Raw genomic sequence first — 13,735 nt, 5'->3', positions numbered from 1 at the left:
TTCTGTTTTATTTAACTACAAACAAGCAGCTGCAGTCACTTATTATACCAGCAAATAAAAAGCTTTTTTTTTTTTCAAAAGGAAATTGATGCAAATGTTAGATTTCTCACCTTGGATTAACAGTCTCTCAATTCCCCTTCATCCACAAAAACAAGGATTTTTTTTTTTAATCTCTTACTTCATCTCCTGCCTCATAACAATACACACCACCCCCGGGATTATTTTAGGCAACTTGATCTGAAACTTAAGGGACTTAATCCTATCTTCTTATTTCCAGCCACCATGTGACATCATCTGGTGGAATCAAGTTACAGATGTTGGCCTTTGTGTCTGTTTGGGTTTCTGTGGACATTATTTTAAACAGGAAAAGTTTTTTTTCCCCCACTATTTTGGGCTATGTATAAACTAGTTATGAGGACAGCTGAATGTGGCGTGGATGTGGCACTGCAGCTTGCTTTAGGTTTACTGTATGAAAGCTGTTTAATCACAGGATTATAAGATAAATAAAATAAATACCAACGCTCATGATTTTGAGCAGTTTGTGTTGAAGATGAACAATATTTGAGTCACAAAACTAAGAATTGATCTTCCCTTAATGAAAACTAGATATAGGCCTAACTCTTCGGTTTGTAACTAACTAATGGTTTTCTCAATTTCAAAGAGTTTGGGACTCTTAAAAGGTAGTAAGGTGTAAATATCGCTTTGCTAGTCTGACACTATGCAACATAAAAATTTAAAGGATAGGTTTGCAATTTTTCATGCCTGCTGTAAATCAACAGTCAGGTGCCCATATGAACATTGAAAGAGGTTTTCCTTGCTGTGATCATTCCTCTTGTCCATACTGACTATTAAAAGACCCCATTCAAATGTGCTTTCGATGTAAGTGGTGGGGGCCAAAATCCACAGTGTGTCCACACAGTTATTTTGTGCAAAAATGCATTTAAAAGTTGATCTGAAGCTTATATGAGGCTTCATCAGTCTGAGTTAGTCATATCAAGTGGATATCTGCCACATTTACAGTCTTTTTAGTATCAAATTTGCTCTTGGTGTTTCCCTGTTGAGCTGTGGTGGAAGTATAGTAACAAAAAGAGGGACTTTGGCACTTGTTTTAAGAAAGACTTGAAAAACTGTGAACCTATCCTTTAAGGTATCATTAAGTAAATTTTTATTATTAATATTATTATAATAACATGCTAATATTTTGTTGCATTGCACATGCAAGGAAATTCCACTTCTGGCTGCCATCTTTGTTTGGTTTTCGCAAGAAATAAAGTCTCGTTATTCACCTTTATTGTTAATTCAGGCTGAATATTTGTCATTTCAGGCCAGAATTGTTCTTTGACGAATCTAGAAATGTTTTCAAAACAGCAGTAAGTTTCTACAAACTCAGTGGAAGGTTTTTCAAAGTTTTGCTTTTATTTATACTTCAGAAAAACTGCTAATAGCCAAAGACTAGTGTTACATATTAATATCTTTATGTATGGTGTGAGCCATAAGACTTCATGGTTTAAATGCAAAACAGAAATGAGCCAACTTAATGGACCAGTGTGTAAGATTTAGTGGCATCTAGCGGTGAAGTTGCATATTACAAGCAAATGAATACACCTCCCCTCCCCTCCTCCTCCCCTACCAAGCGTGTATATTAACCTACGGTGGTCACGAAACTCACGAAAATCGCGAAAAGCCCTCTCTAGAGCAAGTATTTAATTTGTCCATTCTGAGCTACTGTAGAAACATGGTGATGCAAGATGGCGGGCTCCATGGAAGCGGACCGTTCCCTACGTAGATATAAAGGGCTCATGCTAAGGTGACAAACACACAATGATTATTATTTTCAAGTGATTATATACTAATTAAAACATATCTATGAATATTATATTCCATTTCTGCCAAGTCCGTTCCGATAGATGCTACTAAATTCTACCTACTGCACCTTTAACTTGTGTCAAAAGCTGAGAAAGTGCTTTCCAATGATTACTCCCAACCCTATCACATTACAGAGTCGTTTAATTCAATATAACTTTGCTTAATATGAAATGTATAGATTAATTGAACTTGTAAGTTGCAATTCATCTTATAGAAATAGAATATGTGAGTTTCCGACTTATTAACTTGTTATTAACGCAATATAAAGTGTCACATTTGCATATACATTTTAGCACACCGGTAAACCCATACATCCATGAGTAGACCTGAGGTACAGTCCCACACCATATTTTAGTGTTTGCCTGAGCACACAGACAGACAGCCAGGATCCAAACTTCCGTGTGACTCCACACCCTGTTTTCCGGGGAGCCGGTGGAGATCCAGCCCTTCAACACGCTGCTCTCTCTTACGTCCCGTCCGTGAGCAGTGAGCTGGCCGCGGCGGAGATTTCTCCTTCTGGTCGGATCGTATCTTTTCTCCCAACTGAGCTCTTTTCTAGTCTTTTTTACGCGCTTGTCAGATATCGGAGTAGAAAAGTCGGCGCGTCGGTGCTCAGTCGCCCGCAAATCTTTTTGTCCTTGCGCTGCGCCTCCGTGGCAATGGATTGATTTCAGTGTTTTTTCTCCGACCTCTGCCTCGACCAAGTTGAGAAAACAGTCTGTCTAACCTGCGGCTCTCTCTTTCCAGCTACATGTTTCATCCGGCCAGTTTTAAAAGTACCTGGTTCCGGATGTTTCTGCACATTTTGGGACTTTGAACTTTTTTTTTTTCCTTGTGCATTTGCAGGAGGTGGCCGGGGATTTTAAGGATTTCTTTTTTAAAATAAAAAGCTTCTCCTGGGTTCCCGAAGCCTGCAAAGATTTATTTGTGAAAAGTGATGGCCGAGCGGGGAGCTCTGTCGCTCCTCTCTCTCCTCTGTCTCACCTTTCTCTACACGGAGACCACCGCGGCAAAGCATGTCGACAAAGGTAAATGCCTGAAACACACTCTGCTCTTCTGCTGTGTGTGTGTGTGCGTGTGTTTTGCTTCCTTTCGCCTCGATTGAAGGAACTTACCTACATTGTATCACGAGTTAGAAAAAAAAAATGAAACACGGAATGCAAGCTGTTGGCTCTGAAAATCAGACATGGAGCCAGAGTTCAGGTCAGCCACTCTTTCACCATTTTGACAAGTTTAAAAAGCAGGCTACTTTTTCATAACAAGGCACACTAAATTTACTCCCAGACCAACCCTATTTCAGGGCAGTAAAGCAACACGCTCCTCCACGGTGTCCTTTTACTGCTGATAGGTTTCTCTGTTTGTCTTTCAAAGGATTCATAGACATGCGGTAGGATCTAGTTGTCTCGTCGGCTTGTGTGGATATTTGGATTTTGATTTAAAAAAAAAAATAAAAAGCTTCTCAACAAGCACAGGTGTTTGTTGAATTTTAAATCGACCATGTTTGACCAGCTCTGTGGCCGTGGAAATGCAAAGGATGGCAGGAACTTGAATCTAGAGAAAATACACTATGCAAAGAGTCATTAGCGCTTACTGTCAGGTAATAAGCTGGCATCATCAGTCCAGCAGACATCTCATTACCTGGGCGTCAATACATGTTTAGCTGATGGATAAACAGAACCCAATTCATTTGCTTCTGTTAATTGTTTGGAAGTGAGGGCACTGCACTGCAGTGTGCAGTTCAGTATTTTTTTTTTTTTTCAACTGGTGGTGGGTTCTGTAGTGAAACATTTCACTGTGATTTGAGTCTCTTGTGTTCTAGCATAGCCCACCACAATCTACTGTAAGCACTCTTAGACAGGAGTGTCTGAGATAAATTGGAGAGCCATGAGAAAAAAATGTATTTCTGGCAGTCATTGGAGCGCAGAGCTCCAGCCCTTATCACACACCTCATCGTGACAGAGTCATATCTTTATCATAAGCTATCAAACACACCAGCATGTGGCCTGGAAAATAGTGAATATAACTGAACATGGGCAACATGGGCCAGTTTTTTCCGTTATTCCCATGATATGCACAAAATAGTTGTGTGTGTGTGTGTGTTTCTCAAAAAAAAAAAAAAAAAAAGGCATGTCCATGTGCCTTTGAAAACTTGTTGTTTATTATGCCGGTTAAAAAAAGAAAGATTGAATGTGCAAAGAAGACAGGCCTTGGAGTGACGGGCCTCTGCTAGCTGTTGGGCTCTCTTGCGTGTGGAGCCTTGATGAAAGACCCTCTCCTGCATGAAAAGCGCTCTGCAGTGGTGGAAGGGGAGATAGAGAGAGAGAGAGAGAGAGAGAGAGAGAGAGAGAGAGAGAGAGAGAGAGAGAGAGAGAGAGAAAAAAAGCCCCTCCTTGGCTTTGCTGGAGATCAGTACAAAAGAAGGAGATGGGGGTAGGGTGAAACAGGCCGACTGTCTGGAAAGTAATAAAACCAGGAGATTAAGGGGACCAGGGAGTTCCTTTGGGAGCTTTGATTGATTCCAGAGAATTGGACTGGGACCCACACGCAGAGAGAGTCTCAAATTACTAATTGTGGGGTCCCCCCTCTCTGAAAATATGTGTTTATTCAAAACACATTTGCTTGAGGTCCTTGCTGCGGCCAGAACTTTATCTTTCTCAAAGTTGGCAGAGTTGTAGCCCTAACTTCGAGTTTCAGTCTGTCTTGTTTGGTTTGGGGACAGATGCAATAGATAGTCTTACTTTGTTGTTGTACTTTGAATAACCTGTAAAAGTTCAGCCAAATTAGAAGCTGTATCCTTAGAGCTTCCTCCTCTGCAGCTCCCTTCAAGTTGTTATAATTAAAAAAAAAACCCTCTAAAAAATTTGGCTTTTGTAAACAGGTCGTTGTTAGAGGAGTGTAAAATCCATTTAGGCCCTATCTTATCTCTCTAATCCTGCTGGGAGGGAATTGTGTGCTGATTGTCTCCCAGCGGACAATGCAAATAACTCACTGAAATGTGTAAACATTTGGCAACCCTCTCTGCTCTTACGGACCACTCTCCAGGGTTTTATCCTCACAGACCACCTCAGATGCTACATTGCCCAGACTTCATAAACAACTGTCGTTTTCTTTGGCACATTTAAGGTCTTCTCTGTGGACTCTGCTGCTAAGAACATAATTTACCACCTTGTGTTGTTGTGTTTACAAAACCCTGGTGGTCCTACAGCCAGGTTTTTGGGGAAGAGTACTAGGAAGGCTTAAAGTTGGATTTTATTCTACCTGAATTCCAAGAATTAGAATGAATCCATCACCCTCGTTTCAGTGTCTATCGCTATGCAAAGAGTAGTAAAAGGTTTTCTTTGCTACCTATTTCTACAAATTACTACTTAATCTTGAGCTTAAAATAGCTGAACATTTTCCACATGTCCACATCATCATGTGACCAGTTGAGAAGGGGCATCATACAGAGTCACCTGCTGTGTCTGCCATACAGAGTATGCTGTTTACTGATCATTTATTTATGGGCTCCAGTCGTTCATAAAGTCCTAATGACCTCCATCCACGAGAGAAGGATAATTGCACACTTTGCCAAGTGTTTGATTCATCTGCTTCACTAATGAAACCACCCCCATTAAGAAATGCTACTGATCTGCTACGGCCAGTGATGTGGAGGCTCAGTTTGTTGCTGCTCAGTGTTCTCGGTGAGGTCAGCAGTTTGAGATCATACTCAAGAATATCAGCGTGTTTGTACTTTGTTCCTCTATGCTATTCCAGCTGGTAAATCTGCTTGTGCAGGGTTTTTGGGGGGTTAAATGACAGCAATTATTGAGATAATTAGCACTAACTGTCATAGCAGTTTATCACATGTAATTGGCAGGAGGAAAGATGGATCAATATCCCCTGAATAGATGGCATCACATCTGCTGTTGCATCTTTTTTGGAGGTTGGGGGTCTGTACAGTGTAATCACCCGCTTTCGGCTTTAAGCGGTCTGTTGTGGCAAACCAGAAGGACTTTGTTTCATTTTAGAAGGTTCTCCAGTTGGTTAATTTGCTCATATATTGCTGTTGTTAAAATATTGTGTATAGTTCACGCTGCACCGCAGGGTTTATGTAGACGTTCAGTTAACCTCTTAACAGTGCAACTGTTAAATACAAACTATGCTATGTACACAACGCTATGTTTAAGTGGGTACTTATGTGACATATCTTTGGAAAGCTAAGATTCTTGTAATGCGATTGATGCAAACCAGTTCAAGATACAATCACAACAGCAGGTACGATCAATGCCTCTGTCAGACAACCAACCAACAAACAAACAATTACAAAATTGGGGCAACTCACCTATGAAGCCTCATTTTACTCCACCGATTGATAAAACTCTTGTTACATTGGCAAACGTCCAGGCGATCCAGTCCAGTAAAATATCTAGTCCAAAACACATTATTACATCAATAAATGGCCCGGGAGACGTGCCCAATTTTCCTAATTTTCTTTTCTAATTTTGTCATAACTCGAGTTAGCAGGTAAACATTAGCAATATCATGGTCTGAAAATGGCAGCTGCACTCTGACGCTTCAACTGACACCTCGCTTGACCCAATAGGAGCTTCCGCGTCCTGTCCACAGTCTACAATTCCCAACGAGAGTCCACGTTGAAAGGAAGTGCCTGACCCTCTTCTTTCGTGTAAAGACCGAGCCAGTTGGAACAGATGACCGGAGCTTTGTATAGCCAATGAAATTCCAAATATGACAATATGCAGTTTTAATGGGTTCTATAAAGCCACAACAAGGAAATTATGTAAATTTAAATAGTTCTCTGTATGTTACTTTTTATATAAACTGCTTTTCCACCGTAGTATTTGTTTTGACTCTTTTATATGCACAATGTTTAGTCCCAAGAAGGGAAAAAAAGCATCATAATATGTTTATGCTTCAGTTATTCTGAAGCAGGGGTCCTTTGGAGTCTCCAAATTGCCTTTTTTTTGTAAAACGCCTAGACATACCCTTAGAAAAACATGTGTAAAATATTCATTTTCTGCGGTATTGTTATTAAGTTTAAACTTGGACTAGGTCTAGGCTAAATGTTGTGTTTTCCAGCTAATAAGTCCCAGCTATATGTCATCTGCAGGCATCTGTTTGCAAAAAAAATACTGATACAGAAATACAAACTCAATGCCAGTAGCAATGATTCTGTTACTGTTGGGGGAGGAAAAACTTGAGAGTGTTTCAGCCGTGCACATGATTCAAGAACAGCTTTCAATTTACTTTGGGTATGCCTGGGATAGGCGTTTTAGGCTAATTTTACAGGAATTTACAGGAATGGTAGCAAGGCCTCCATCATTTGCACAATGGAAATAATGCATGCCTTGAACACACATGGCTTGATCCCATTTCTCACCATATCAAACTTTCACGCATCAGCTGTTATTCTGGAGGTTTAATGCTTGTACCCCAGATTGAAGCTACATGAATTATCTCTCCACACTCTATGAATTTTAATCCAGTATTTTGCCTTATGTTTATTGATTGCTATTCAGCATGCTTTTTAAAAACGGTTTCCCTAACTGGCATTGTTAGCCTCTGGTGTATTAGAGGCGTAGAAGACTGGGCTGGTTTGCTGGTTGCTCTTGGTGGTAGAAGGGGAGGGGGGGGCTGTTCTGAGTGGAGAGGAGCCAAGCTTACGTCAGTGGTCTAAAACCCAGAGCGGATCATGGACAAGTCTGTGGCTTCTGCTGCCCCCCTGCTAAGATGAAATTGCCTCTATCAGAGCTGCTTCTAGTGGTGTGGTGCAGAGCAACACTGACTGAAGTCTGCTTTTCCCCGTCTCTCCACTGCAGCTTGTATACCAGCCACTGCTGTTCTTCTGATTCTAGTACTCATTCATTAGCCTTGAAAAAATTACTTTGGGCTGTATGAAATAACCCCCACATTCAGTTATATCCAGGAAATTCTTCTTCTACTTCTTCTCCTTCTCCTTCTGGTGGTAACTGTTAGGGATGGTCACAGTGGATATCTTCCTGTCCTCTGTATCTTCTTCTGTCATGCCAACTACCTGCATGTCTTCCCTCACTGTATCCATAAACTTCCTCTTTGGCCTTTCTCTTTTCCTGTTGCCTGGCAGCTCCATCTTCAGCTTCCTTCTCCCAATATGACCAGCATCTCTCCTCCACACATATACATATATATCCATTACAATATATAATAATAATAATATATCCAGGAAGACCACAACATTTAAATCCTAAGAATAGGAGAACTTTTAAAATATATTTATTATGTGTCCTTATTATCCTTTCAATATTCCAATCCCATCATCAATAACAATGCTGTTATAAAAATATACCGTGACAACCATAATATACCATAAATCTAACTAGCTGTAGAAATGTTTAATGATAAAATGCTCCATATTAATAGTAGCAGTTCCTGGTCCACAAAATCCATCAATTTGATCATAGTACCATGGGGACATTTGAGAATAAAGGCTTCTTTTATCGCTCACCACTTCCTTTAATCAATTTCCTGGGGGGAAACCCCTGGTCTCTGGACATGAGAAAACCCTTTCATTTAGTGTGGTGCAAAATAGGTATAGGTGTTGTCCTGAACCATCAATTTTCTATGTCCTATGATAGCCAACCTATTCTGTGTTATGATAGGTTGGCGCGCACAAAAACAAAAAAAAAGCGTCTCACCTTATGTGCGCTCCTTTTTTAAAAGCTGAACTTCTCTCAGCTTCAGAGGTGTTCCTGCTGTGCTTTAAAAGATGTCAGACGCAGCACCTTTCCAGTCCAGCTGCTGTCTGTCTTCTTTGTGTCTGCTGGCTCTTTCATGTCCAAACAAAAAAAAAAAAGAAAGATGAAAAAAACTTGCTGGCACTTTGGAAAGAAAAAAAAAAAGTTGGATACTGTCAAAGAGGCCACAAAGCTGTCAGCGCTACCCCATGTGATGACTTCTTTGAGACTTTATTGTAACCTGAAGGACATTACAACAACAATAGTTTTATCTTTTACTGGATATATAACTGGAGCATGTTTGCCCGACTTTTCCATCTTTTTTTAAAAATAGAACAAAATGCAAAAATCTTAATTCACTGTGGTGCTGTTGTGCTCTCCAGGCTTCCCTGTTCTGCTGTGATTGAATGATGCTCAGGCTTAATGACCTCTGGGAGAGCAGAGTCTTTTCAGTTTCCTTGGAGCTGACGCACACAGCAGCAGAGCGAGCAAAGCATACAAAGAAGGGACTGAAATTACGGCTACATGTCAATAAGAGTCTACTTTGTTATCTCGGTCATTATGCTGCTATGTTCTTCAGCTATAGGGCGTCTGAAGAACTGAACCGGTCACGCTCTGCTCCTCAAGCCTCACTGCAGTGTGTGTGTGTGGTGTGTTGGTGTATGGTTCGTTGTCAGCTCAACAATAAACATTAATTAATTGGTTTTGAGCACCTATAGGTACATGTTTGTTCATCCTTATTTTGGATTTAGCAGAATTCAAGTGTGGTTACAGAATGTCTTTTTAAACGGTCTAATACAATAACTACAAAAAGCACCAACAGAAAAACCTTCAAGGTATCTGATAAGGTGAGAAGTTGCACTGATAAAATCTTTTCAGTTCCTGATCTTGTTACCTTTTGATCAAACGTTGCTGCGCACGTTTCTTAAAACTTGTGATCATCAGTCTTTTTACGGTCGTTTGACTGCAGATATGCAGACGATTGCAGCGGGCTCGTCGTTACGCATGTCAAACCAAAAAGAGTGTTTAATTTTCTGACATTCAAATACTGTCACCTCTATTGTTGAATAAAGCTTTGATGAGAGCTCAGAAAATGGACAAGAAGACTTGGCAAGTCAAGGTTGTGTGTATAGTAACTAGTAGTCTGACACATGCTATGATATTTATGTTGCTGCTACTGCACTCACGTTCTTTACAGGCAGGTATTGTCCAGTCTTTCATTGATTTACATACTGAAAAACGTCAGGAATCAAGCTTCTATGTTTGGCTGCACGTCTTTTATAGCTGCAGCATGACGGCAGCAAATGTTAGATCTAAGTGTACTACAAGCAAGTATCTTTCCCTGGCCTGGCATTCAAGCAGAACCTTGAGTCTTTACAGAAGCTTAGTAGGACAGTGAGGACTTTTTTCCCTGAAGATTTTCCTCAAACCTTTGCTGTTTTGGTTCTGCCGAACTCTTGCCGTGTTGCGTCCTGTCGGTAGTGGCAGCTGCATAGGATTATGACACATGCAAGCTGTGCTTGTCAGATGAGCCTGGACTAATGAGTGCAAGGCTCTGTTATACACTGAACACTTTTTATACCCCTGGGGGTATATTACAGACATTTCCTATTAAAATAAGATCTCATAAGCCCTTTTTAAATGTGAAGTGAACTCCTGTTTTCTAAATCCTCCTGAATTTTAAAAACTTTCTTTATTACAAGGACATAGTTGGCTGGCTTTATTCTTGTTTTTCCGTTTATTATTGACAAATCTAATGAAAAGTCCAAAACCAACAATGAAATGTTGGATTTGTCGAATTCTTGGTTGAAATAGTTGAAATCAGATATGCGGCATTTTTTTTTTTGCGGACGGTGTGAAAAACGATGTGGGATCTCTTGTGGAATGTTTCAGTATTGACAAAGAGGATTTTGTACTGAGGCGTCGTCTTACAACGGCATCTCATCTCAGTTACATTAACCTGAGGATGATAAACACAAGTCGTTTTGTTAATCTTGGCTTTTGAAGCGAAATAAGAGATGAAAATCATCAGATAATCTAACTATAATAACTTGAATAAGAAGCAGATGCGCCAGACTTCATTCTATGAGAGTAAACTATACAATGACGAGACGAAAATGTTTGTTGACAATGAATATTGCATTTCCTTTATATTTTGGCTATTCCTCCCCTAATCAGTTCTTACTATTAAGAGTCTTAAATATAATTAAGGTGATTTATATTTAAAGTAATTGTGAGGTGGCGGGTTTCATTCCTTGTCATAAATTAAGGGAGACTAATATTCTTCTGGAAAGACTGATTAATAACCTTCATTTGATTGCACTGTACCTGCTGGAGTTCCAACATCCTGCAGCTCTCAGACATGAATTTATTCTCTGCTGTCTTTTTGGAGGACGTCCAGGCTGTGATGAATTAACCTGAAAGTCTTCTCAGCGGTGTAGTTCACAGTGTAGTGCAGTTGTTAAGTAGCTCGTGCTTCAAAGATAATGCAGGCAAACAAGAATCAATGGAGCTTCTCCAATATAATGATTTTTGTCCTTCATAATTGTCCAGTTTGGATAGTGCAATTCGAATCTTGTTATTCCTCAACCTCAGGATTGTTTTTATAGATCCTGTGGCCTTCTGCGCTCTGCCAATATGAATACAGGCTGAGGTTGACCTATTTCATTCACCGAATTAACTTTTTGTTATTGTTTCTGACCTCAAACATCCTCATCTTTCGCTATCAGCACATTACTGGTGCTATGTTTAACAATGTACGCGCACGCGGGGAGAGAGAGATCTCGCGTACACACTTATAACGTATCAATCGCCCAAGTACACATTGAGCCTCTCAGCTTTCATTCACTCAAAGGAACTTTTCATATGCTCAAAGGGTGTGGGGGCAGTCAGTCACAGAGAGAGGATTGTGAGCACCGCTCAATCGAGCCGGCTGCCATCATCTTGTGCCTGGCCTGTGGCTCTTGGCAGCTTTTAGACATGGTGGGGTGTGTGTATGTTTGTGTGGGTATTTGTATAGGCGTATGCCACCCATCTGGGGTTGAACAGCCGTTTTATCAACAAGGTTCAGAGAGTTTCCCGACTTGAACTCACTTTCCAGCAAAAAAAAAAAAAAAAAAAAAAGTGTTTACCTAGTTTTGCTAAGAGGATTTGGAGGAATTAGACCATTTTGATTTAGCCTTGAGAATGTTGTGTGCAGCATGTAGCAACCCCGGTGTCATTGATTTCAGTATTATCTGCTGAGCACATATTTTAAGAAACAAAAAAAGCGGGAATCATGCGTTAAATGCCACAACGCTGACATTATTATTACATTTTTTATTGTAAAGGCTTTATTTAGTATAACAAAATTACAGATTTACACACAGCTGTGAATTGCAAAGAGGTTGTTAGATGTGTGGTTTTTGGGGGTTGTGAAAGAACTTTGATTCTAAAAATGTGCATAAAAAAGATTTTTTATAAGATTCACATAAATTAAAACCTGGTGTTTCCCCCATTGGAAAATATTGACATGTGCTCTGGCAAGACGGCTTTTTCTCCACATTGTTAATTAAAGGGTTAAACCCTTGACTTTCTTAGAAAGGCTCACAGACCTCGATTCAATACCAGCGCAACTGCAACCAAGATTTCTAATAATGGTGTCTGTTCAATAGTTAATGAGCTGCTGCAGATTTGGTGAGTAGCGCCAGAACAAATCTGTTTGAAGTTGCTGTATTTTCTCCATGATTTTATTGGTCTGTTTTACAAGTTAAGAACTGGTTTGTCTGGTTTCTGTAGTGGAAATCCATAGAAACCACTTTTAAACAACACTTTTAAGCATTGTAGGCTTAGTGCGTTTAGGCTTCAGCAAGAATAGAAGTGTCTTTCTTTTTTTTTTTTGTCCTAGACACAGTACTTTTCCATGGCAGTGTCTCAGCATGTAAAGCACAGCAGCTTTCTGGATTGTTGAGTCTCAGACATTAAGTTTAAACAATTTAGGGTTTAGAGTTAAGACCAGTGGAGGCTCTCTGTACTAGTCCATGTATATATCAACTTGCATCCCAGTTCTTCCCCTGGTGCCCCTTCAGTCAACCTCCAAGGTTTTATTTTGATTTCACCTGCTGCTATGGTGACCCCCTTGAAAAAAAAAAAAAAAAAAAAAATTCTTCTGGTATTAACCAATGTTTCTGCTGCTGAATCCAAGCTGAAGCGATTCTTTGAAAAGTGCAGCATTAGATAGAGGCTTCTTTGTGCCTTTGGGAGCTCCCCCCTTGGCATGGGGCTCCACTGACTGCACTGACTTCTCACCATGTTATTGGAGCCAGTTCCTCCTCAACTCTGAGCTCATCTGAAAACTAACGGAGGTCAGGAAAGGCAGCTGAAACGGTGAAATTACCGCTGTAAGCCTTTTTAATACACTGCCATGATGTAATGGAATTGGCCGTCTCTTTTGATTCTGCTTTCTTGGCCCATCACAGTTGAATAAATGCATCCCTCAGCAGCACTTACTTGAAAGATGGTTTTTTTTTCTCCTTTATAGAAATGTTACTCAGCTTTAACACAAAAAGGCTTCAGCTTAGCCATAGAAAATGTTAATTGTGCCCTGAAATTTGATTTACAGTACAGCCGTTGGAAATAAATGTTACTTTTGGTGAAAATGTAAAACCTCAAGTTGAAGTATTGGGGCTTATTTTTGTATTTGAGTGTTAGAAAACAGGAGCTTCTGGATGGGTCGTCATTGCTTGTGATTTATGGACACCAAGACCTGCATTCAAGCTCTTAAAGTTTTCTTAAGTCAAGTTGGTGGACTTGCATCTGGGAAATGGTGATAATAGTAATATAATGAGACCCCACTCCCTTTCCTCACTTAGGAGTGTCCTTTTTCCTGCACGGATTCTAGTCCTTGACCTTTTGGGAAGATGATAACCTCCATTTGTGTGTTTTTATGGAGTCTGATAAAAGACAGTTCCTGGCACTGACATGAAATTGGAGATTGCGAGAAGCGAGGTAGATGGCTGATGGGCTCGCACAGTACAGAGGAAGATTGCGCAATTCTCACATGACTCAGAGCATTTACTTCTATGTGCGGTCGTCGACGTTCTCGGGATGACAACAGGGTTGAAAATAATTTTGTTCACTTTTTTTTTTTTTTTTTGGCCCCGTGCCAATATTAGTCCAAC

General features: G+C 40.1%; 1 protein-coding gene across 10 annotated transcripts in view; it reads left to right on the top strand.

The window, feature by feature from the left end:
• The first annotated feature begins 1,628 nt into the window (after nt 1–1,628).
• The window catches only part of neo1a (neogenin 1a), a 161,886-nt gene continuing 149,779 nt past the window's right edge, over nt 1,629–13,735 (top strand). For 4 of the 10 annotated variants that reach the window (XM_067580625.1, XM_067580461.1, XM_067580538.1 and 1 more), the window contains exon 1: nt 1,631–2,894. In XM_067580625.1, coding sequence (XP_067436726.1) covers nt 2,804–2,894 — 91 coding nt within the window. In that variant the 5' untranslated portion in view covers nt 1,631–2,803. Of the gene's footprint in view, nt 2,895–13,735 lie in introns of all 10 variants that reach the window. The other 6 variants (XM_067580693.1, XM_067580855.1, XM_067581005.1 and 3 more) reach the window with 4 other exon arrangements.

Source organism: Thunnus thynnus, chromosome 1 (assembly GCF_963924715.1).
Source record: "Thunnus thynnus chromosome 1, fThuThy2.1, whole genome shotgun sequence".
In the NCBI taxonomy this organism is placed as follows: Eukaryota; Metazoa; Chordata; class Actinopteri; order Scombriformes; family Scombridae; genus Thunnus; species Thunnus thynnus.
The sequence above is the reverse complement of the archived record's forward strand: the minus strand, read 5'-3'. Positions and strand labels throughout refer to the sequence as shown.